At 43.4% G+C, this 23,259-nt stretch overlaps 4 protein-coding genes and 1 non-coding gene across 6 annotated transcripts; 2 read left to right on the top strand and 3 right to left on the bottom strand.

Moving 5' to 3' along the window:
- Positions 1–26: 26 nt before the first annotated feature.
- On the bottom strand, positions 27–13,955 carry LOC101767595 (lysine-specific demethylase 5D). 2 transcript variants are annotated; one of them, XM_004966516.3, is made up of 33 exons: positions 12,444–13,955; positions 11,155–11,212; positions 10,626–10,748; positions 10,486–10,543; positions 10,280–10,416; positions 8,111–8,269; positions 7,946–8,032; positions 7,238–7,408; positions 6,999–7,151; positions 6,722–6,907; positions 6,587–6,652; positions 6,372–6,467; positions 6,138–6,224; positions 5,894–6,010; positions 5,589–5,805; positions 5,436–5,500; positions 5,212–5,270; positions 4,994–5,125; positions 4,758–4,914; positions 4,342–4,671; positions 3,882–4,064; positions 3,724–3,785; positions 3,441–3,516; positions 3,038–3,184; positions 2,834–2,961; positions 2,417–2,537; positions 2,268–2,341; positions 2,047–2,191; positions 1,763–1,912; positions 1,281–1,376; positions 1,110–1,205; positions 817–1,028; positions 27–447 (listed from the first exon to the last, which is right to left on the bottom strand). In XM_004966516.3, the coding sequence occupies exons 1-33, from the start codon at positions 13,910–13,912 to the stop codon at positions 219–221; spliced, it is 5,646 nt and encodes a 1,881-aa protein (XP_004966573.1). In that variant the 5' UTR covers positions 13,913–13,955; the 3' UTR covers positions 27–218. The 2 variants fall into 2 exon arrangements, with proteins under 2 accessions (XP_004966573.1, XP_022681942.1); XM_022826207.1 differs by having other exon boundaries at positions 5,598–5,805.
- Positions 13,956–16,725: 2,770 nt separating this feature from the next.
- On the top strand, positions 16,726–18,735 carry LOC101767197 (V-type proton ATPase subunit F). Its single transcript, XM_004966513.3, has 4 exons — positions 16,726–16,941; positions 17,116–17,197; positions 17,538–17,620; positions 18,328–18,735. The coding sequence occupies exons 1-4, from the start codon at positions 16,879–16,881 to the stop codon at positions 18,490–18,492; spliced, it is 393 nt and encodes a 130-aa protein (XP_004966570.1). The 5' UTR covers positions 16,726–16,878; the 3' UTR covers positions 18,493–18,735.
- A 438-nt stretch (positions 18,736–19,173) lies between these two features.
- Positions 19,174–19,245, bottom strand: TRNAP-UGG. The gene has a single exon. It is a non-coding gene; the product is annotated as a tRNA-Pro (tRNA).
- An 84-nt stretch (positions 19,246–19,329) lies between these two features.
- Positions 19,330–21,107, top strand: LOC101766369 (thioredoxin M1, chloroplastic). The gene is made up of 2 exons (XM_004966511.2): positions 19,330–19,572; positions 20,585–21,107. The coding sequence occupies exons 1-2, from the start codon at positions 19,380–19,382 to the stop codon at positions 20,896–20,898; spliced, it is 507 nt and encodes a 168-aa protein (XP_004966568.1). The 5' UTR covers positions 19,330–19,379; the 3' UTR covers positions 20,899–21,107.
- A 65-nt stretch (positions 21,108–21,172) lies between these two features.
- On the bottom strand, positions 21,173–23,215 carry LOC101766782. The gene is made up of 3 exons (XM_004966512.3): positions 22,052–23,215; positions 21,723–21,813; positions 21,173–21,629 (listed from the first exon to the last, which is right to left on the bottom strand). Exons 1-3 carry the CDS (start codon positions 22,865–22,867, stop codon positions 21,433–21,435), a joined length of 1,104 nt encoding a protein of 367 aa, XP_004966569.1. The 5' UTR covers positions 22,868–23,215; the 3' UTR covers positions 21,173–21,432.
- Positions 23,216–23,259: the final 44 nt, after the last annotated feature.

The raw sequence follows: 23,259 nt of genomic DNA, 5'->3' as shown, positions 1-23,259 counted from the left end.
CAATTACATACAGTAAGGAACAAGAATGTTACCTAGTCAACAGCAAGGCATCATTGCATGAATGAATGAATGAATGAATGCTATTATTTTATTTCTGGCAGGCTACAAATTAGACGGAAACAACTACTCATGGATTGGTTGCTTCTAACTAAAAGAATCAACCTACATTGTCGGGCTAAACCGCTAAAGACCTACGTCGGACAAACACAATTGGCACTTCATAACAATCCGACAAAACTACTGCGTCTTCGAGCTGTTCGATGTGGAACCCTTTTGCCCTCCCTCCACGACCCATCAGTTTCACCATGGCAACGCAGAATCTTTATCAAGTCGACCCTAATCTGGGATTTCCCTCGTTTCTCACACTTGTTAGCATCCACCGCTCTGCCTGGTGCATCGCAAGATGCAGGGGGAGTGTGCGGAGGAGCTCCACCTCCGGTGCTCGATCTGCCAAGGAAGCGAAAAGGAGTCATTCTAGAGGCCACAAGACTAAATATACAGTACAAAATTTAACTGCCTAGTGCATCAAACTAACTGAATTGCAACAGCACCTTAAATGGCCCTGTGATAGCATGGCACATTAATGGAACATTTCTTTGTACCATATATTCATGCACATAATCATAAACGCTTTATAGTTTTGCACATTGTAAATTGTAATTCCACTGCTAGCATTATAGTACGAGAAAATAAAAATCACGATTCCCAACATCACAGCGCCATGCTATCCCAATGTATCAACCCATAACTTCAACAATCAATCCTTACATGATCAAACAAAGAGTAGAATGAAATGGTTACAGGTAATGCCCATACCTGTCCTCATCATGGTCTGAGCGTGGAAGCGATATAGACTCCTCACCATTATTTGGACGGCAAGCAGGACAGAAGAAGGTTTCCGGAGGAGGGCCAATCAAATTGATGCAATCAAAATGGTACCACTCATCACACTCATCGCATGCTATCATGGCCCTGTTATCATAGGGCTTACGACAAATGCAATAGAGAACACTGCGATCTCTCAGTAACTGCAATGAAATGGTGTTAATGAGAAGATAACCCATCAATATGCCGAAGAAACTATGATATCTAGCACTAGGCATATGCACCTTTAGTTCCTTCTCAAAATGTACAGAGAGGTTTTCCCCTTCAACTATAAGTCCATACACAAGATCTAGTGCAAGCTCACCAGAATCACATGCAACCTGTATCAAGAAAATGGTATGAATATTTTCATTCCCATCCTAATAAACAAATGGTAGAAGGGACTGAAACCTCACCTTTTCTGCTTTGGCCAGCCACTGCAGACTGGTTTCCTTTATTTTGCTAATCTCCAACTTGAAGAAATCCTGACCAAATATTTCTAAATGTGAACCCTGAAAATATTAGTGCAGTAAGAAACATGTCAGGCAGAATTGATTCAAATAGATTTACAGTACAGAAATTTTTGCTGCGCTGATGATCGTCTCAGGTGAATGTTTCATTGCACCAGATCAGCTACAGGACCAATCTTAAAAAGTCGTGCATATATGGAACACATCCTTTTTTTTCTTTAACAGGTTTAACGTTTTAGGGTTTAGGGTTCATTCCACGTGGAACGCAACTGTAAACTGCATACTTTAATACTTTTATTTCCTCTGCATCTCAGTTGCCCACACCGGTATCACTCTGATTGGAAAAGTTCTACCCGTTACTGAACAACCGAGATGACCTTACAAGACAACTTTAGTTTTTTTTTTACACAAAATAAAAACAGTGTTACCTCTTTATCAAGGTGCAGTACTTCTTCGATCAATGCCTTTTTGCCACTACACAAGAGTTTGTGAATTTGTTTCTTCCACAAATATCTGCTCAACACAGACTCAATTTTGCAACTGACATGGTGATCATACAAGCCAGAAGCTGATGTCGCCTATCAAACACAGTAGCCAAAAATATAGTCATTCATAGTAAACAGCAATTGCATATTCATTAGTTATTTTAACACAGACAAAAATTCGCAAGACCATTGGCTTTTCAAAAAGAGGGAAAACTGCTAATTATCACCTTCAGAGCAACTAGAAGAGATTTGCATATGACAGTAAGATCTTCTCCATGATAAGAGCCTGAATCATCCAAAATTTGCATCAAATAGGCATTCAAGTTACGAGCCTTCTGGACAATTTCTTCTAGCAAATTAATTTCCTCTATCCTGTAAAAGTAACTTTTAGCCAACCAGAATAAGAAAGCTGAATCATAATTAAATATTCAGTTTCAAAAAAAATTACCCCGTGCAGAAACCCGTTGCGGAAGAGAGGAGTTCATTAAGTGCAGTAAGTGCAGGACAGTTCCCTTTAGACATCTGAAACACTTACACATGTTTCAGACTATAAATGCAGTCATCGCCTTAATGGAAATTAAAAGAACTAATAGCTACCTTTACATGTATTTGGTTCTCTAATAGATCCTCACTTTGCAAAAGTGAGCAAAATGGACAAATGCATTCGCTTGTCATTTGTGTAGACACAGACAGGTTTTCCACGCAGGAGTCATGGTACCTGTACAAACAATCATTCTGTCATCACTCACCGAAAGAGGCAAAACAAAATTGTACAAAACGAAATCATGTAGCACTAAAGATATCAGCTTTGAGAAAACCTATTCGGCAGTCTTGACTTAATGCTAGAAACGTCCATCTTTTAGCACTATATTTTTCCATTTTAACATAATGACTTGGGCAGAAAAGATCAGCAAGAGCTTCCTACCAATTCTCTCTTTTTACACATATATAACAGTAGGGTTTTCCCCTCAAAAACAAAACAATGGAACATCAACCCTAGCACCTGGACTTTACCATTCTTGACAAGTCACACATCTAGAGGCCAGACTATCTCCCATGTCACATAAACATATGGCACATAATCCTTTCTTCACACAATCCTCGGCAAGTAACGAGCAAACACCATCTAATGATTGTCTTATCTGAAAGGAGAAAATAAATTGGTCAAAGTATTCTTCAAGGAAAAAACTGAGAGCAAACCCTGAAATAGAAACCAACCTTCACAAGTGCAGAGAGCAAAGAACTATTATTGCCATCTAGAAATAGAGTGCGGTGGCACTGATTGAGCCACTCTTCAACCTTTTTAACCTCAACAATAACTTTATCCATCTCAGGGCAATCAAATGCAACAGACTGACCATTGTCCTAAAAAGACACAGTTACAAGAAAAATATAAGGATTAACACTTAAGTGACTTCAAAGGGCCAAAACTCACTGTGCGGATGATATATTACAAATATAAATTTTGGCAGCAAATAAGCAAGGACATATGAAGACCAAAAAAAAACAGCTATGCAGCAAAAACATATTAGGCTTCAAAAGAATGTTGCAAAGTATTTAAACCCACAAAAAAGAAATTCAGCATCTAGACACACAAAACAATAATAAATTAATAACGTACTCTCAGATTTAGCAGCCCTGCCCAAGACTGGCCATCAGGTAGCATGAAGTAGGTATTACATTGCTCTGTCCATGAACTGAAAGGAGGGAAGATTTATTACATGAGAAAGCACAGATGACATACCAAATACCAAGTGTGATAGGCTAGGAAGAATGTAATGGTTCTAAAGATTTCTGGAAAGATGTAATTCAACACAAATACAGAAGCAAGGGCTCAAAATTCCATATTTCCTCCAAAAATTCTGAGATGTTTAGCATACACATTTTGGATAAAGATAGCTTACGTGTGCTTGTTAACAGCATCCTCAAGCTTGGAAGTTATTATAAGATAAGGAACATCAATCTCCTGAGATAGGCAAAAAAGGTGGCGCAGTTAAAATAAAATACAACAGAACAAGTGCATGGCAAATGGAGGAAAGGCAGATCACTTCAAAACACTTACCTTGAATTCTGCTAAAATATTTTCAACATCTTTCAATTGGGATTTGACAGATGTTTCACGATCAGGAAGCAAGATAAGTGCTTTTCTTAGACAAGACAATCCCCTCATCAACAACGTAACCAAAGAACAATCTGATAAGGAGGCAGGAAGGTGGACCACTGCTTCAATTAATCTATCAACATCCTGAAAGATCAAAATTAGCTGTTTGCACAAGAGGACAATAAGTTTTATGCTTTGCAGATTTGGCAACACAATTGTGACTATTGAAGACGCACATGTCAAAGCAAGAAAACATGTGAAGATTACAAAGCTCAAGACAGTGAACCAAAATTTAAATTTATGGTTGAATTCAAATAATTGTACAATTGTACTCAGTACTATGGCACTACAGTAAGGATGGGACAGCTACCATCCATGAAACTCGAACGTATAAAAGGTCCAACATTGAACAACAAATTACCTGCAACAAGGGAATCATGCAGCATAGAGACAGTGAATCCAATATCCATCTTAGTACCAATAAAGAATCTTTCAGTTCATCAAGAACCCTGAACTCAAAACCAAGAGATGACCCACTTTCAATTTCTGTGTTCAGTTTATCTTGCAGCTCCTCTAAATTTCTTTTAAGTGGGTCAACTGTAGAGCCAATATGATTCAAATGAAGTAAGGTTCTCAAATTGCTTAGTAGACTTAGTGAGTTGCCTTCCCATTTTTCAACAATATTGAGAACAGAATTAAGTGCTGATGTATCAAGAATGACTTTCAAATTTCCAGCCTGATTGATTAAATCCTGTGATAGAATGAAGAACAAAGGTTAAGTAAGTATCCTACTACTACAAACAATTATGCAATACTACTGAGCCTTATTCTGTGAACCTTGATATCCTCAACTTGAAGAAAGCCTCCAAGTGCAAGTTTATTGCACTTAGGTCTCAGATAGGCCTGACATTTATCTATCCACAACTTAGCAATGTCAATCTCTGCTTTCATGCGCGGTTCAGACGGAAGTATAATTCTTATGTCATCTGAACGCCTGAAATTGGAAGATTTAGAGGGTAACATTCAATTCAAGAGCAAAAGAACATACCAATTCAGTTCATGACTACTATTACCGCATATGATCTTCATACTCAGAGAGAGAGGCTGATTGCTCAAGAATTAGTCTAGCCTTCTCTTCCCAAGCGGTGGCCTCTTTGAGCATCCGAGACAGATCAACAAATGGTTGCTCCTCTTCAATAGTTAGTCTGGCAGGAAAAGAAACTTAAGAGCGAGGCAGAGCTAGATAATCATTCTAAAGAATACTTACAAGCTGACAATCAAGTAAACTTACATGGAAGCTTCTTTCAAAACATCTTCAACCACATCCATAGACATTACTGTTGCAAGTGCCTATTACAAGCATGGACGTTATGATCAATTCATCATCTGCCTAGGCATAGAAAGAATATATTCACCCTAAAAATTGGTGCAGAAACTACCAAACACAAATGTTTAAACTCTGATCCCTAAAAACACAGTGTTCAAACTCTCAATTACTAGCCATATAAAGCATACCTCAGATGCTTGCTTCCTACATAAGGACCTCTTTAGTTCTTTCTCAACAATCGGCAATTCATCAACTGCGTTAGAAAAATAACTCTTTTGAAATGACTTACAATAATCAAACATTTCAAATACAACAGTATCCATGAAAACAGAAGTATTTACACAGCATGCCTTTTACTCCTAGAAATTCTGCGTCCTTCAGAATGCCAGTCAATTCCTCGGCAACATTGTGATAGTCACTCCTTGTATGAAGTTTTCCAAGTATGTTCTTAGCATGATTCACCCAAGAGCAACCATCCAAGTAATGTTGCTTAAGACGGTTGAGCTCTGGAATGCTAAAACTGGCACCATCTGCAGAAAGGAGGAAACCCTCCAGCTCCTAGATTGTTCACAATAGAGGAATAGCACATCTACATTAATTCAAAGTAAATATAACAGAAGAAAGAAAAGGGAGGAGGGATAGCCACCTCTAGACCAGGGAAGTCTTGGAGGTATAACTGACAACGCATTTGCCATGATTCAGCATCTTTCCACAGCTTTGAAATAATATCAATCTCTGGGAGTAGAACTCGAAGCTGTATTATCTATCAAGGTTTTAGGATACTATCAGATATACCAGTTCAGGATACAAGTTTATGCAGAAACATATGAATGTCAGAATGAACTTCAAAAAAACTAGTTGACAGCAAAAGGTTCCTGAACAAGACAAACCTCTAATTTTAGTTTATTGAGGACATCTATGTCAATAGTGCCCAGCTTATTCTGTTCAAGGCAATCATTTGCTTTCTTCAACCAGGACTACAGTAGAAATAAGATGCAAACATTCCAAGAGTTAATACACTTGCTATTTTTTAAAAAAAATGAATGTGGGCTCTAATGGAGAATATCCAACTAACATATAAACATATGTAAAAATGTAAGATGATCTATTTTTACACCACATACCTTTGCAGAAGATATCTCCCGAAACAAAGTCAATGATTGTGTTAGCTTAACTGGGAATTCTGAAACCCTAGAGTATAATGTTTCCAATTTGTCAACCTAAGATAACATGGCAAGAAGAAACATTGTAAAAAGAGATTCCATGAAAGAGTTGGAAGAAGAATATCAGGATGCAAAAAGAACTTGTTTTGTCGACTACAGAGAAGTGTCTTGCTTACCGTTAAGCGAGATGATAGCGCACTGTTTACTTCATCAATCAGCATTTTTCCTTTCTCTGCATACGCCTGCAGTAGGTGAAATTGAAACATCGGTAACCTAAAAGCCTAGTAAGGATTACAAGACTACCCAGTTACCTGCAATGTTGTAAGACTAGGCTCACAGCACGGGATACATCTCATAGCAACTAGTTCATCTATTTCCACATAATTTACTTTTTCAGAGCAGCTATCTTTCAGAAAGTCCTCAATCTTGGAGAGACATTTTCTAACACCCAAGGCCCAGTTCTTCGCCTCTGTTAGTCTTAGTGTCATGTTCCGGACCTAGGAAGCACACAGTACTACAGTTAATACAAGTCATTTAATACTTGAGGACATGTAGCCAAGTCACAGCATGCTTGGAAAAAAAACATACAGAATCCATGTCATGGTCGCCCCAAAGAAATTGCTCAGCTTCTTCTAAGGCAGTGGCATAAGACTTATCCAGGAATGGCATCTGGAGTATATGTTCTGATTTTGAAACCCAATCTTCTGCAAGCTGTGCATATGATATATAGCGATCTTTGACCTGGAAAAAGGCAGATAAAGCACACCTTTGAGAAGATAAGGAAACCACAACAACAAGAACCGACATAAGGACAAGATTGATCAAACCTTTTTAGATGGAACACAAACGTCATTGAGCAAGTGCGGATTCTGCTTAACATCGTCCCCTGGAAGGCTAGCCAAAGAGACGTCACAAACTAAATCACCCAACTCTGCAAGGGTGTGCCGATAAAGTAAGCAATGCTTCTCTGGACTGCATTCACAAAGATGCTTCCAGTGCTGGGAAAGAAACAAATTCAATGATTATTAAAATACTTGACTTAAAAATAGCTCATTGAAAGTTGTTACAGTGAAAATAAGAAATACTGGGTTGAGCAGTACAAAAGAAAAATGAAAAATTCACATCTCGCACTGTCAGCAAAAAAAAAAAAAGAATGAGCACATAAGTATGGCAGACTTTGTTGGAAACAATACTGTGTGTGTCCAGCTAGTGTCTAGGTTCATTGCTATTAGTGCTAGCTAATTTCGGCTTGTAGTTAAGGAGAATAATGGGCAGATCATATGAGGCATTGATTGCATTAATTAGGAGGATATCATTGGCAGGTGCATAGCCCTGTATCAGCTATATATAAATGAAACAACGATGAAAACTAGTGTGGCCGCATTCACCAAAAGAAACTGTGCTATTTTGTGCTTGTGTGCGTCCACCAGAGAGAAAAGCTAGTGTGTTTGTGATAAGCATTCACGAGAGAGGGAATGATTTCCGACAGAGTAAAAAAACTGAATAAGCAAAACAATGGAATGAGAAAGACACACCTCAAGGCAAACGTAAGAAGACAATCGGCAGTTACAGGAGACTGCTGAAAGATACAGATACTGCCGACAAATGATGCATGTAGGGTCCTGCATAATGAAAAGTTTCACACTGATCAAAAGAGACAAATGAAGCTATCAGGATAGGATGAAAAAATTACTATATACCTCTTCACTTCCAATAAAGTTTGGGTTACTCCTTGGCAACATTGGACTAGATTTGATGATCCCATTAATCCATAGCTCCTCTCGACGTCTTCTCTCGTTTATAAAAAGCCTTTCTATTTCTCCCTTCAAGTGGGGAAGCGACTCAGCGTCCACACCATTCTGTCCAACATAAATAACATGGATTTAGGGTTAAGAAGCTAGCATTACACAGCTTACAGTTAATATAATAAGAACAATGTGCCGCAAAATAAATATACCAATGCAAAACCTAACCATTCATTAAAAAATGTGGTTCAAACAGAGGGTTTTACAATCCGGCATACATTTTATCCGTTACAACACAGGATATGGATGTTAACATCATGGTTCCAGGGAACACAAACATCGCCAATAAAACTAAAAGTTCTTCACGTTTTGACATGAAAAAATGAATGTAGAGAGTTTGGTTTATCCTGACGTGAAACAATAAGTATTGCATGGATACTAAAGATTTCAGTGGCTAGTACTTATCCTCAACAAGCGAAACATCAAATTCTGTAGCCTAGGCGGCAAAGAAGCTAAGAATGCTCATACCCTGAAGCTGTTTTGCTACATATGACAGCTGCACAAGATGGTAGTGCATTTTTGAACAATACAATCAAAAGACACTTTACATGCTATCCCAAATTTCAAATTCTGAAATGTGAAGGACATCGCACAAGGACAGAAGGACAATCACGCTGAATTAATACAAGAACCAACTAAGCAATACTTAATACTCTCTCCAATTAAAATATATGTCATTTCAGACATCGACATGGGTATAATTTTTTTTATTTTGGCCCTTTTTGTGAAAGTTTTTTACATTTGGACCCCTGGCAGAAAGATTCCCAGAAATGGACCCTCGGCACGGCGCCATGGGTCTTGGCGCCATATGTGAACGGCACGGCGCCGTGCACCGCCACGTCAACCCCAACGTGGTGGTTGGTGTAAACTCACGGCGCCAAATGGCACGGCGCAGTGATGTTAATGCACGGCGCTAACCTATGTGGCGTCGTGCTAAAATATACCGGCACCATGTGGTGTGGTGCCGTGGCACAAATGCTTACCACCTCCTTGTATCCTTGGTCCACCACCTCGTTGGAACATGGGTCTAGTTTGATTTTGTTAGCATGAAACCATCATTATGATTGGCTATCTTATTATTTTATGCTGTTGAAGGCTTTAGTTGAAATATTATTGGTTGTTGCATATAAGTTTAATTTGCATGGATAGCCTAGTAATATGTTGTAAAAGCATTGCAGTAAAATAAAATCCGGCTTTCATTATATTGAAACACATCACAAAAAGGCTATTTTGGTAAGTTATTGTTGCATGACACTACCAGTACGCTACGATATGCAACATGCCAACACCAAACACCTTTTACCTACACAATCTATTACATTTTGCAGTGGCACGTATGGCATATTTGTGTAGTAAACACGTGCCATTGCTAAACCTAACATGCCTTAGGTTAACATAAATAGCCGGGTGCAGCACCAAAGATGTGGTGCCTAGTAGTACTGGCTTTGGGAGTACTGCGGCGGTCCAGATTGGGAGTAGCCACCACCACCAGAGGAAGGTGGAGAGGGAGGTCTATTCTTAGAAGGGGGCGACGGGCAGCGCGCTGGAAGGAACGGGTGGGGTAAGGATGGTCCAGGGCACGGCGCCACGATACTTAGCACCGTGTGTGAACGTGCTGGCACCGTGGCAATTGGCGCCGTGCATTTTCCACCTAGGCCACGCTGGAATTGACGTGGCGCAACACAGTGCCAAAGGTAACAGCGCCGTGCCGGTCACATACAGTGTCGTGGCCCATGGCGCCATGCTGAGGGTCCATTTCTAGGATTCTTTCCACCAGGGGTCCAAATGTAAAAAACTTACCAAAAAAGGGCTAAAATGAAAAAATTATACTTGACATGGTCTACAAGGTGAAACTTTGGCCAGCAATTGCTATGAAAATATAAAGTTATTGAATATTTTGAAAGTACTTTTCATGTTGAATATATTAACATTTATCTTGTGCCGTTAAAGTGTTAATATATGTAATTTCTTATATATTGATGGTCAAGTTTTTTTAGAAAAAAACGACCAGCAGGAATCCTGAAACGACATGTGTTTTGAATCGGAAGGGGTACGAATTCTGACCTTTGCAACCACATACAAAAGCTCTTCATGTGACAAAACAGGTGCTTTACGGTATAAGCGATATAGATCAGCCCCAATTCCACCATGAGGTAACCAATCAGCAGGAGCAAAATTTACAGCTTCAGCGCAATTCAAACCTGAATTTTGAATGATACATTTAAAAATTTGGTACAGGATATTTGGGGGGAAATGATGTCCTGAATTACCTAAATTGAAGCCACCATGGAATGACCTGGGAAAAGTAATGACGAAATTGCCAGGTTCCTAAAGAAAGCCAACAAAAAAGATGAGTGAAATACACCAGGGGTCCTTAAACTTCATGTCAGGAAACAAAGCTTCCACTAACCTGCATTACACTATAAACTGGAACACCATTTGCTCGTAAAATAGATGGATTCAGCATTGTGACAAGGTGAAAAAGAAGGTCAGGCTGTGCATCAAATAGATCAGGTAAGGCCTGGCGCATAACCTGCAGGAGTATAAAATGTAAAGTTACACATAATATAGAACTAGCCATTCTTGCAGCCAACCATGGGCAGCATTTTTGTTAATTGTTTCTTCAAAATATAAAACAAAGGGTAAGTAGGTAACATTGTGTATGCTTTTTTTCCCTAATATCGATGTATATAAGCATAAGCATAATACAACAAGAAGATACAGAACAAATAAGCAAACTTACTATAACCAGTAATGTTTTCTAAAAAACGAACTCTAGAACAACAATGAACATACTAGTAGAAATTAACTCCAGTTCCCCAGCTCTTAAGACACAAAATTTGAAAGATGGAGCTGTACAAGAACAAAATGCAATTTATTCCTAAGTGTGTGAAGACTGATACAGAGATATTGATATTGTCAACAACAATATAATATACCTGCTCAAAGGTGTTTGCTTCTGCTCCAGGTACCCCATACCAACATTTTGGCTCACCCCTGAAGCATAAGAAGAATAATCACATTCTGACCCAAGATGAACTTACTACATGCTCTGTTAACATACAACTTCTTGTATAAGATCAAAACATTTCATCCATTCATAAATATATGACGTTTTGGACTCTTTTCTTGTTCAAGAATATATGATGTTCTGCGTTTTCAAGGATATTGTCTAGTGCCAATAGTACTATACTCACAACCATGATTGAATACTCTTACACAGACTCTCAAAACGCGCACGCATGCCTCTATATTGCCATCTGGGTGCCTTTTGTCAAGAATGTGCGTGTTAAAGCATGTGCTCTCTACACAACTGTGGGTCAAGTAACTCTGCAATTCTTGTGGAACAGGAAATGTTTTCATCATCGCCTGTCAGATGTTTAGCTAATATGAAGTGAACCCTAAAGCTAGCGTCACAAAATGCTAGAGGCTTTTAGATAAACCCGACAGCAATCATGTTTCTCTTTTTACTGTTTGATTTCCTGTCATCGCATTACTGTAGCTGGTTGGGTGCTCGGGCTTATTATCACAAATTATCAATGCAGGTGCCCCTGTCTATGTGTCACAACTTTTCTGCAGCAACATCCTTCACAGTACATGATCATGGTGGATCCACTTCTTTTCAAGGTAACTGTGAGTCTAAGCGAGGTGGACTGGGGGCGCATTTTCTCATTGATGTCTAATAAAACATAAATACCGAAAATGGACACCATGATATATAGAAGATTAGCATTCACACGACGTGCTAAATGTCTTGATGTAGCTAGATGATCCCAAATAGACCATGATCAATCAATGAAATGGGGGCATTTCTTAAAACAAGCTCTCTAAAATTTTCAGAACTCAAGAAACCAACCCATGAACCAGAAAAAAAATAATAAGTAGTGAAAACTGCATATCTAAAGTGGAACTGCAAGCACTAAAAACACAGGGCACATAAGTGTTCATAAATGGTACATGCAGGTTTCTGCAATCTGTTCCAAACTCTTTCCAACTACGGAATGAGCCCTTAGTGTTAAACAGATTCGCAAATTTACCTATATAAATTTCAGCCATTGGCACTTGCTTACCCGTAATGACAGACAAACAAGTTTACATGTTTCCCAAAATTAGCCATAGGATAACAATTCAGCAAGAAGACTTAGATAGCTAGACTAGATGGGGCAACACTCAATGGTACCAGTGCTTACAATTTGCAACAAGCTAGTTCAGGGGATTATATGCGTACCAATGTAAATAGTTTATTGAATAGAAACAATGGTCCTCAACATGCCAACAAAATGATGAAAATAGCATCCCTATGTAGAGCCACGGGACCATGACACCAGCAATTTTATCCCTGACTGTCCTAAGAACTGAGCCAGGCAGATTTGGGAAATTGTTCAGATTCCAGGGGCTCGAACAATACTTCCGCCACGTCTCTTGGTCCACAGATGATGGCACTGGATCACTGAGACGAGGAAACCCACTCCCATAAATTGAAGTGTCCAAGTCACTCCCATACATAACCTCTAGTTCCCCTGCCTTCCCCTCCACAATCTCCCAAAACTGCTTCTCAACTTGAACACGGGTGGGACTCCTCTGCCCAAACCATCTCTTTCTCACTCTCTCCTCAAACCGCCGGAAAGTCTCAAGCAAGCAGGACTTCCTCCTGTGGACAAATCCGAAACAATCTCTATCGGAGTTCAGGCAGTCTGAGCAATACCAGTTTCCTGGAGGCACTCGCTCAAGCGGTGGTGACAAACAATACAAATGCCAGCCTTTATCACAGCGATCGCATAGGAGCATGACATCCCCGTGTAACCCGCTACTACACTGCTCACAGACCTGATCCACTGCCTCATTAAACACAGTAGCCCCAGCATCAGACTTCCTCCTTTTCTGCTTCCGAACACCAGCAGGCGCCTCATTAGCCACAGTAACCGCAGCATCAGGCTTCCTCCTCTTCCGCTTCCGAGCACCAGCAGATGCCGCACTATTTCTGTCCGATTTCTTACTGAAGGCATTTCTCCTTTTCCAGCTCCTAACACCTGAAACCTCTTCAGCCATCTCCCCAGTATCAGAAACTTCATCCTGTGAACCAGAAACCGAGGGTTGCTCGTCAGATTCCACACCTGGCTGCTTCCCCTTATTCCCATCCTGTGACAGCGATCTGTTGGTGAACTTCTCGTAGTCATAGAGATGCTCGTAATATAGCTGCGCAAGCACATGCTTGGCGCACTCGGAGACGTGCATCGGTGCCTTGTCGTCAACGAGGCGGACCACGTCGCCCCAGCGCTTCCCCTCGCAGGCACCGTCGTAGCCGCCGAAGCGCTTGACAGCATGGAACAGCCGGCAGAGGTCGACCGGGCGACCATCCGAGAGGGCGGGCGACTTGGGAAGACCCTTCCTCCGGCCCCGGCGATGCGCCGAGGAAGCCCTGAGGAAGCGGCGGTAGTCGAGGAGGAAGGTGTCGGGGTCAGCGGGGGCGGGGCGGGCGAGGAGGCGGTGGATGGGCTGCCTCTTGGTGGGGAAGGAGAGGGAGGCGAAGTCGAGGGCGTGAGGCGGGGACCATGAGGACGGCGGGACGATGCGGCAGATGCCGTAGGGCTCCGCAAGGGGGCGGATGCGGGCGACGTAGGCGAGGGGGTCGGCGAACTCCTCCTCCGTGGGGTGGAAGACGGGCGCCTCAGGGACGGAGGTGCTGCCCTTGCCCATGGCCGGTTAGGGTTAGAGAGCGCTGACCGAGAAGTGAGGAAGAAGAAGAAGATAGATAGCGTTGGGACCCCTTTTCTTTGTTTCTTTCTCCCTTTCGACCCTTTCTTTTTTTTCCTTTTCTTTTTTGGATATAGTGATTCGTCTTTTTTTTAGAAAATGCAAGGCGTGTTTCGGATTGCTCCACTCCAGAAAAAATAACTTCTCCACTCCACCAACTCCACATTTTTCACTCCACTTCACCAACTCCAGAAAAATAAGGAGATAATAAACCTCTCTAAAAATTAAATAGTCTTCCTTGTCCTTGTTGTGGTTGTTATTTGTTTTTATTTTTGGCCATTTTGAAAATGAAATTATCTCATTCAACAACCAGTTTTAGTTATACATTTAAAATTCAAATATTAATCTTAAAAATAATATATTTCAATCGCACACGTCATGATCATTTTTTGTTCGTTCCATATCATTCTTCCAAGACGTTCGTCCTCACCGGTCGTGACCGCTTCCATGCCTACTTCTCTTTCCTCGAGTGGATGCACTCCGCCTTGCGCCGTTGCACTACAATCCAACGCAGCCGGTGAACGCGAGCTAGAGGTGTTTGGCGAGATGGTTCGGGAGCGGAGCTGAAAAAATTAGGACCCAACGGTTCGTATGATCTCCGGGACGTAGCCCAGCTCTTTCAGTTGGACCTCGAGCATCATCAGATCATCATCCAACGACCCAAATTTATCTTCTACCTCCTGCCAGCTTCATGTGCTTCTTTGCCGCCCTCTCGTGCCCCCACCCTTCCGCCGTGGGCGGGCTAGGATCTCACTGGAGCTCCACGCCAGTGAGACCCTAGTCCGCCCATGGCGGCCGCCTTTCTATCCTACTCCCCTATTATTACCAAAATCAGGGATGATGAGTTCGACGCAAACACACCACATGGACACTAACGTGAATGGATACGGCTGCGAAGATATCGATACATACTCATAGTACAACTGGGAGGAATGGGATTCGAACCTGGGTCCTCACGCCACGTTACTCGGGACCTTCACGATCTATGCTCCTGCGTCCGGCTTCTCTCTCTTTTTTTCTCCAACAAGTACGGCCACAATGATTTTGTTTAATTGTATTGTATACTCACTCAATTCCAAATTATACCTCCAAATTATACGTAGTTTTAGTTTTTCTATGAACTCGATTCCTTCCAAATTGTATGTTGTTTTGATTTTTCTAGGTTTATAGATATTGTTATGTACATAGATATACATTATCCAAGTGCATAGATAAAAGGTAAAACAACCTGCAATTTGAAATGGAGGGAGTAGTATATATTTTTTATTTACCAATACATCGCACAAGTAGTGTCGGAAGTTTGGATCTGGAATCTGGGCTACAGATATAGTGCGTGATCTCAACTGCAAATCGAAGACATCTGGGCACTAACTTCACATTGTGCGAGATGATCCCTCCTTGCAGGTCACGCGGGGTAAGAACCGCTCCAAGCAATCTTCAATGTCGTGAGTCAAAGCACGCATCTCTTGACCATAAGCTCTGGCCACAGCATGCGAGGAGTACCCCGCACTTGACAAGTTCATCGTCCATTCCAAGAGTAAGGGCGTTCAAGCATTTAATCAGTTCCTCACTTTGACGTGGTAGCCCCCTCCAGATATTGTACTTCTTCTCAATCTCATTCACTATTCTACCGATGACAGCATTAGCAAATGCTACTATCGCAGCTCGCTCCATGGCACCTGTGGAGGCATCTCTCAATTAGCAGAAAATATCACGATATTTTGGATGCAACGAGAGAAACAGTCAAATAAGGAGAGTGGGAAGGGTTTACGGAGGAGGGTTTACCTGACTTGATTCGCCTCCACAAGTTCAATCGAACAGCACGACGCAACCTTCACGGAAGCAACTCGCCCCAGCGACCGCCACAACCGAATCTTCTTCACCGCCGCAAGACAGCCCAGTCGGCGGCCACCGAAGAGCCCAAGGTGGGGTGAATGCCCCAAGCTTCTTCCGCACTGCCAGCCAGTCGGAGGTCCTCGCACGGGCTCGGCATGGATGCAAGCAGACCGCGTGAGGGTCTAGTGTCTGGCCCGCCGACGTCACCCACGCCTGCCGACGCCGCCCCCAGCCGGCGCTCGCGCCCGCCGCCGCTTTCTCGTGGCCTCGCCTCGGGGGTTTTGCCGTTCTGGAAGGCACGGCTCCGAAATAGCCCTTTACCAAAAATTCCCTAAGGCCCCGCTTGGAGAGCCATTTGCTATCGAGCCACTTCAAACGTATGGCTTCGCACCAGTCGGGCCCACATGTCATTGATACACATGATCCCACATGTCATTGGCACACGAGTGGCAAATCGGCAAAGCACACATGTTTGAAGTCCCAAATCGTCAAATTTCTCGCGTGCGCGTGATTCGCGGGTGGGATTGAGCTGGGTACGCGCGGGCGGGTAAAAAAAGCGTGTGGTGTTAGAAAAATGGGCGCAGGCGGGATTTAGAACGCGGGAGGGAACCGAAATGGTCTCCCCCCTTGGTTTCGTCGTTTCGTCGTACTTTTCACAGCTGAACGGTGGGTCATCTGTGAGAGAAACACTTGGACATTGGGACCTCCTTGAGGGGTACGTGGGTATTACGGTGGTAATTGACATCAATTATTTTGTTTCTTTATTTACAGTAAGTATAGATATAGATTTGTATGACGTGTGTGTGTTTGACAGTTTGAGCATGTTTCTGTTATGTGTGTGTTTCAGATAGCGGGCCATGTTGGAGCCGGCCCACTCGGCCCTGTCTGAGTGGAAGAGCCACAGGCCCACATCCCACACAGCAGGCGGCAGGGGGTCTTCCTCCTGTTCCAGATCTCTCCCTCACTCCTCGTGCCGTCGTCTACCTCCTCCTCCATCCCCTCCATCGGAGTTCGATCCGATCTCCGCTCTCCATATCGGATCGGATCCGCAGCAGCATCCGCGATCGCGAGCCATGGCGGGGAGGGCCAACATCCCCACGAACAACTCCGCCCTCATCGCTATCATCGCCGACGAGGTAACCCGAACCCACCCCACCGCCACCGGCTCAATTCTCCTTGCGCAGGAGGAGATCGACAACCCTTGGGGTGTTGGATCCAGCGTGGGGTCGGACTTTTGGGCTTCTTACTGTCAGCCGCGATTTGCCCCTCTTCCTGACATCTAGACGACTAATTGCGTGTTTTCCTTGCAGGACACCGTCACTGGCTTCTTGATGGCCGGAGTTGGCAATGTTGATCTGCGCAAGAAAACCAACTACCTCCTCGTCGATAACAGTAAGTAAAACGAACGCCTTCACAAATATCAAGATTGCTTACCGGGTTCCTTCTTCAATCGTGACCAAGGCCTACTTTATATTAGGATACATACATCTAAGCTTCCTTCCTACTACTGTAGGTTTCCTTAGTCTTGAGCTTTCATGTACTTGTAGAGCTCATGCAGATAATCTTGAATGCTTCTTATACCTTGTAACCGTATCAATGACGAGGAGCTCCAGTCATTTTGATTTCATTTTACAATCCTGATTAGTTGGTGTTGCATATTACTTTGTACTTTTGTTACGGTTGCTGATCCGGATGGATCGATATCAATACTCTCTGTTGTTTCATGCCACAGAGACGACAGTCAAACAAATTGAAGACGCATTCAAAGAATTCACTGCAAGGGAGGATATTGCTATTGTGCTCATCAGCCAATATGTAAGTGAACCATCACATACACATACGTATATTTGTGTATTGATGCATTGTTAGGTCACATCCTGGTAAACATATCGTGCAGATAAGAGAAAAAGGTGTGGGGTTCTTTTGTTCATTTAGTTTTGTTGAGTTTCTTTAGAGCCAGCTCCTGTTGCTGTAAACAATATCGGGTGAGCTTGTTGGAAACTGAAAGGTTGTCCTCGAGTTGATTCTTTTTTGGTTCAAAACTTGTGAACAATCTCTAAAAGTGAGCCTTTTGAACTCCTGCCAGATTCTCGTGCTTCAGGATAAATTTACCATTTCAGTCAAGAAATTGTGCTTTCAAAACTCAGCTTAGATTCCAGTTTTTCTTCCCTGCATCATCCTTTGTTATTTCGATCACCTTTTACAGTAATTAGTATCCTCTTGGTTGGTGGCTCTTGTTACTTGCATCTTAATTTACTGAAACCTACCTTCCAGCTCTTTTAGTTTTAGATCAAGCCGTAATTAATTACAGTGCATGTTCATTAGTGCCAATTGCTGGACAAATTACTGTTGGATACTCCTGCTGTTATGCTATAATTAATTTGAGAAAGAAACAAAAAAAAGAGTCTAGAAGCATCGTGGAAATCGTTAAGCATAGTGGTACCAGCTTAGCTAATAGAGGAAAGATCCATCCTATAAGTTGTATCCCTGCTGATGCCTATTTTGTTGTGTGTGGGTGACAGATTGCCAACATGATACGATTTCTGGTGGATAGCTACAACAAGCCAGTCCCTGCTATTCTGGAGATCCCATCCAAGGACCATCCGTATGATCCAGCGCACGACTCAGTGCTCTCTCGCGTGAAGTATCTGTTCTCCACAGAATCAGTGGCGTCTGAGAGGCGATGAAGGTGCCCTTGTGTAGCAAGGAAGCACCCTTTGTTGTATCTATTTTGTTTTGTGTTGAAGAGAAGGTTGCCTGCACCATTTCGGTTCGGGATAGCAAGAAGCATGAATAACGAATGAGCTTGCAAACAATAATAATTGGGTTGAACCAAACCAGCTTGTATTTTATAAGGTTGGGATGCTATTTGGTGCTTGTATTAATTTGGTTCTTTTTATGGAGAGTAATATAAGGTGTTATTGTCGTGACGAGTTGATTGCCGGTTACACAGTCACACACTATGGGAAAGGTAATGTTTGTAGTTGTTTCTAGCTTAATCTTTGAATTTAAGACTTATTAGGTTATTTAGTGCATGTGGTTTACCGAATTAGAATATGGTTTTACCGAATTGTAAATGGTTTTATCAAATTGTATAAGATTTTTTTTCAGCATACCATGTGGTAAAATTTTAGGTCCGCCACTAGTTGTATGACCATGATTTTTGGGAGCTGGTCATCACTTGCTCTAGAAAATCTTAGAGCTTGCAATTTTGTTATTAATTGGATTAAACACATCTCTAAACCAGCTTGGTTTATCTTATCGTACTAGCTCCAAGAGCTGCAGCTTACGCTTTGCTACACCAAAAATAAGCACTCTCTCGATGATCTTGGTTCTGATATTTAATTTTGAAAAATGAAAAAAAAATTGGGGCGTTGCGAGAATCGAACTCGCGACCTCTCGCACCCAAAGCGAGAATCATACCACTAGACCAAACGCCCTCTTTGACTTTTTTTATGATTACTTTATTATAGTATTAAAAGTACTGCAGGGTCTTCCCCATCTCCATTTCCGTAGCGGTTTCCCCCACTTTGCCTTGCCCGTGCCCGGAGGTAGAGGAGAGGGAAGAAGAGCCATGGCCGCCGCTGCCATGTCCACGGAGACTATCGCCGCCGCCCTCGGCACGCGCCGCCTGCTCCACCCCCCTGCCTTCCTCTCCTTCCGCTTCCGCCCCACGCCGCGGCTGCCAGGCGCCGCCGTCGCAGCCTCCGCCCCCGCGTTCCGCCGCTGCAAGGCGGCGGCCAAGGCTCACGACGACGACCAACTTGGTAACTTCCTATAAATCCCCCGGTTTTGCTCTTCTTGCTCCGGCCTACCTACCTACTCGCCATGCAATCCGTTCCAATCGCTGGGTCAGATTCGCGATCCGGTCCCTTGGTTCTCCTCGTCGTGTCCGTTTCAGATCGAATCCAATCGTGCGGTATCATTGGCCATCCATGTTGTTCCTTGCAATCTCCATTCCCTTGGACTGCAAAACCCTGCCACTACTGAGTACTGACCACCCTTGTAAGCTTTCATTAGCAGCTGCCTGCATATCTATGAATTATTACTACTCTACATGCTGCCTTTACCAACTTAGAGTCTCAGATAGATTTGACCCTAGCTACTTTTTGTTGATCATGCTCATCTCTGACTAATTATTCATTCGTCCTTTTCCTTTCTAATTTCTGTTGTGTGTTGTAGGTACATTTTAGCATACAGAAGTAGGATTTTTCCTCTCCTACTGTTTCCATTCGTTATAAAAAGAATTTAAAATTTGTTCTACATGTTATGCACAGGGATCATTGAGCGATCCAATAAGCAATAGCTCTGCAGCTCAAGAACAATCTCATTTAGTAATCTTCAAGTCAGTAGATATTTAACCCGTAAAGTATGAATTAGTCTGCTTGCGAGAGCCCTAATTCTGGATCTGCCCCTGGGCAGTAGAGATGGTATCCTTTTTGTGATCGTTCAGTTCTCACTATAGTGTACAGCAGTAAGCATGCATGACTGCATCACGTAGTAAACAAACATTGCTGGTGGAAATCTTGTGATTGTCTCCTTGTCTTGTGTGAATCTTCATGGGAAAACAACTTGAACTTCATTGTTTCGGTGATTTCTGGATCGGATGGCTTTCGGTGTCCTTGTGATGTACCAGTCCACATGGGAACGCACCTTACTTCTGTTGTAGAATTGTCACAGCCCAAATTCAGACAATTTGTGTTGCACACAACTGAATTGTGATGACTGAGACCTGACCTGGCTGTTTTCTCTCTCTTTTTCCCCCTCTTTACTTTACAGTGCTTGATGTAGCAGAGTCGACATGGGATGACCTCGTTCTTCACTGCGAGTCCCCGGTGCTTGTTGAGTTCTGGGCACCGTGGTGCGGCCCCTACCGTCTGATGCATCGGGTTATCGCAGATGTGGCAAAAGCATACAGTGGCAGGCTGCGGTGTCTGAAGCTCAACACTGACGAGAACCAGGATGTCGCAACGTGGTACGGCATCAGAAGCATCCCTACCATCTTGATTTTCAAGAACGGGGAGAGGAAGGAGACGGTGATCGGTGCCGTTAAGGACACCACACTGGCAATGACGGTGGAGAGGTTCTTGTAGGCCACGCACAAGGTTGTTCACCATCTGCTGAGAGAGGTCAAAGTGGCAAAGTGAAAAGGCTGAGATTGCAATTGCATACAGGACTCGTTTAGTGTTTCTTTGATTTTTGCTGATGATTGCTGTCGTCGTTACGAAATACACAGCCTGCTGCAGACATGAAAAGAGATAAAGAAAAACATGTTGGTATGCATGGTACTAGTGTTACATTATGTCTCTCTAAGAAAAATATGTTTGCTGGCATGTTTGCCATCTCATCTCAGGCTCCACCCCAGTGTAACAACCTGCTTTAACTTAACTAAAAACAGACAAAATTACATCACGCGTGCATCTTTCAACTCAAAATTGACCGTGGGTTTTATTCGTTCGTTGTACTATTCGATCAAGCCATACAATCCTGTTGCATTGTATGCTATCAACCAGCACTAGCTAAAAACATAGACATTGGCTTCTAGCTTTCCTGATCCATCCGGCAATCCTGAATTCCTTATAGGGAGCACATATATAGGCAACTGCACTGCCAAAGCAAACAACAGGCTATAGCCATCGGCCATGGTAGTTGAGCTCTGATATGCATGATGACAGCGCTTCCCTCACCATCTTGTTATCTGCTTCCACATACAGCACGTCTTCGAACAAGCTCTTTGCCTGCTCCAGAAGCCTTATCTTCTCCCTGTTGTTCCGAGGCCGCAGATGCGATCGCTGCTGCAGTGCGGTGCCCCATCTGTAGAGAGCTGCAGTGCCATAACAATTCCGCATCAGCAGACATACCCACACCCACCCACCCAACCAACATAATATGGCAAACATCAGAGTTGTCATCAAACCTTCTGGGGCGTAAGTGTTGCTTCTCGACAGCATGGCATCAAACTTATCAATTGCAGCCAGATACACCTGGTCAGCATCAACTGCTGCTTCCTGCATCAACATTCCAAGTAAATGCAACCGGCATGAAAACATTTCAAGTCTTCTTCACAAATAGAAAAACCTAAAAGACCAGCATTTGATTTTAGCAAACTGTCACTGGTTCTCGGACAAATTCTTGCCTAGGTGAATATTAATTATTGGCAGTTTGAATTCCTAGAGCATAAAAGAAGACCTTTCTTTCAACTCGTAATAGATGATAAAAGAAAATGGCATATATTGATGTCCATACCGGTCCGATATCTGCAAGTAACTGCGCCCGGAAAATAAGTGCCAGCCCCCAGTTGTACAATGCCTTGACGTCACCCGAATCTATCGAAAGGGCAGTCCTGTAGCTTCTGCCAGCCTCAACAAGGAGGCTTTCACATTCTTCACATACATCAACAAGGGCTGATGAAATGTTGTCCGTGCTTAAGATTGTGCTATCTACCTTCCTGGACCGTGAAACACGCTCTCTTCCATTGAGAAAAGCCCCGCTGCTGGCCAAGAGCGTTCTGAGCTCGCGACTAATCTTGAGCTTGAGCTCTCCGTGGAGCAGGTAGGTGTTCCCAAGCTGACCCACAGCTACCAGACTTGTTGGCCTCAAAGCTACAGCTGCAGAAAGGAGCCTAGCTGATTTGTACAGCAGCGCGTCTGCAGTCTCTTCATCAGCCATGGCCACCTTGGCCTTGCTCAACAGCTCTGCAGCCTCCTTGACATAACGGCTGAACTCCTCGCCATCCAAATCAGTAGCGGCGCTTTCATCCGAATCAGTAGCGGCACTTTCATCACACGCAGGATCCAAAGGGGCAGCATTGTCGGCAAAGCGTCCATCTGCCCTGTGCTGTGCTTCACTGACTTGGCTACCACCGTCACGGCGCTCAATATTGAACCTGTAGGACCTGTCCCGAATTTCAAGCGTCCTCTCCAGGAAAGATGACTGCACGGATTCGGTGGAAAACCTGGGAGAAGCATTCCTGTGCTTGAACACTAGTCTCTCCAAGCGAGCATCTCCCAGGTTCGCCTGAGCGCCCATTCCTGCACTGCCATCCTCGTCAAAGTGCAGCATTCCACTTTGTTGTTGCGGCTGAGGACGTGTAGCAGCAGCAGGCTTGGCCACATCTGAATTGGTGTTGTTCTTGGAAGGCGCCTGCTTCTTCCTTGGCGAGCTAAGGGTGAGGTCCCGCACGGCGTGGCGAGCCCAGGCACCGAGATAGTCTGCGAGGTCCCCGAGCGGTCGGAGCACGGGCGTGCGGTTGGCGTCGCCCTGGGCGGCGAATCTGGCGACCGCATCGCGCAGGCGATCCACGGCCTGGACGAGGAGGCCCGGGTCGGCTTGAGACAGCAAGTGGCCCCTCAAGGCGCGGAGCTGGGCGTCGAGGTCGGCGAGGAGGGCGGAATCTGATTGCGGGGCCGGGGAGGAACTCGTGATGGAAAAGCCCGGCGTGTACTGGGGAGCTG

Source organism: Setaria italica, chromosome IV (assembly GCF_000263155.2).
Source record: "Setaria italica strain Yugu1 chromosome IV, Setaria_italica_v2.0, whole genome shotgun sequence".
In the NCBI taxonomy this organism is placed as follows: domain Eukaryota; kingdom Viridiplantae; phylum Streptophyta; class Magnoliopsida; order Poales; family Poaceae; genus Setaria; species Setaria italica.
Note: the sequence above shows the minus strand (reverse complement) of the source record. Positions and strands in the feature narration are given on the sequence as shown.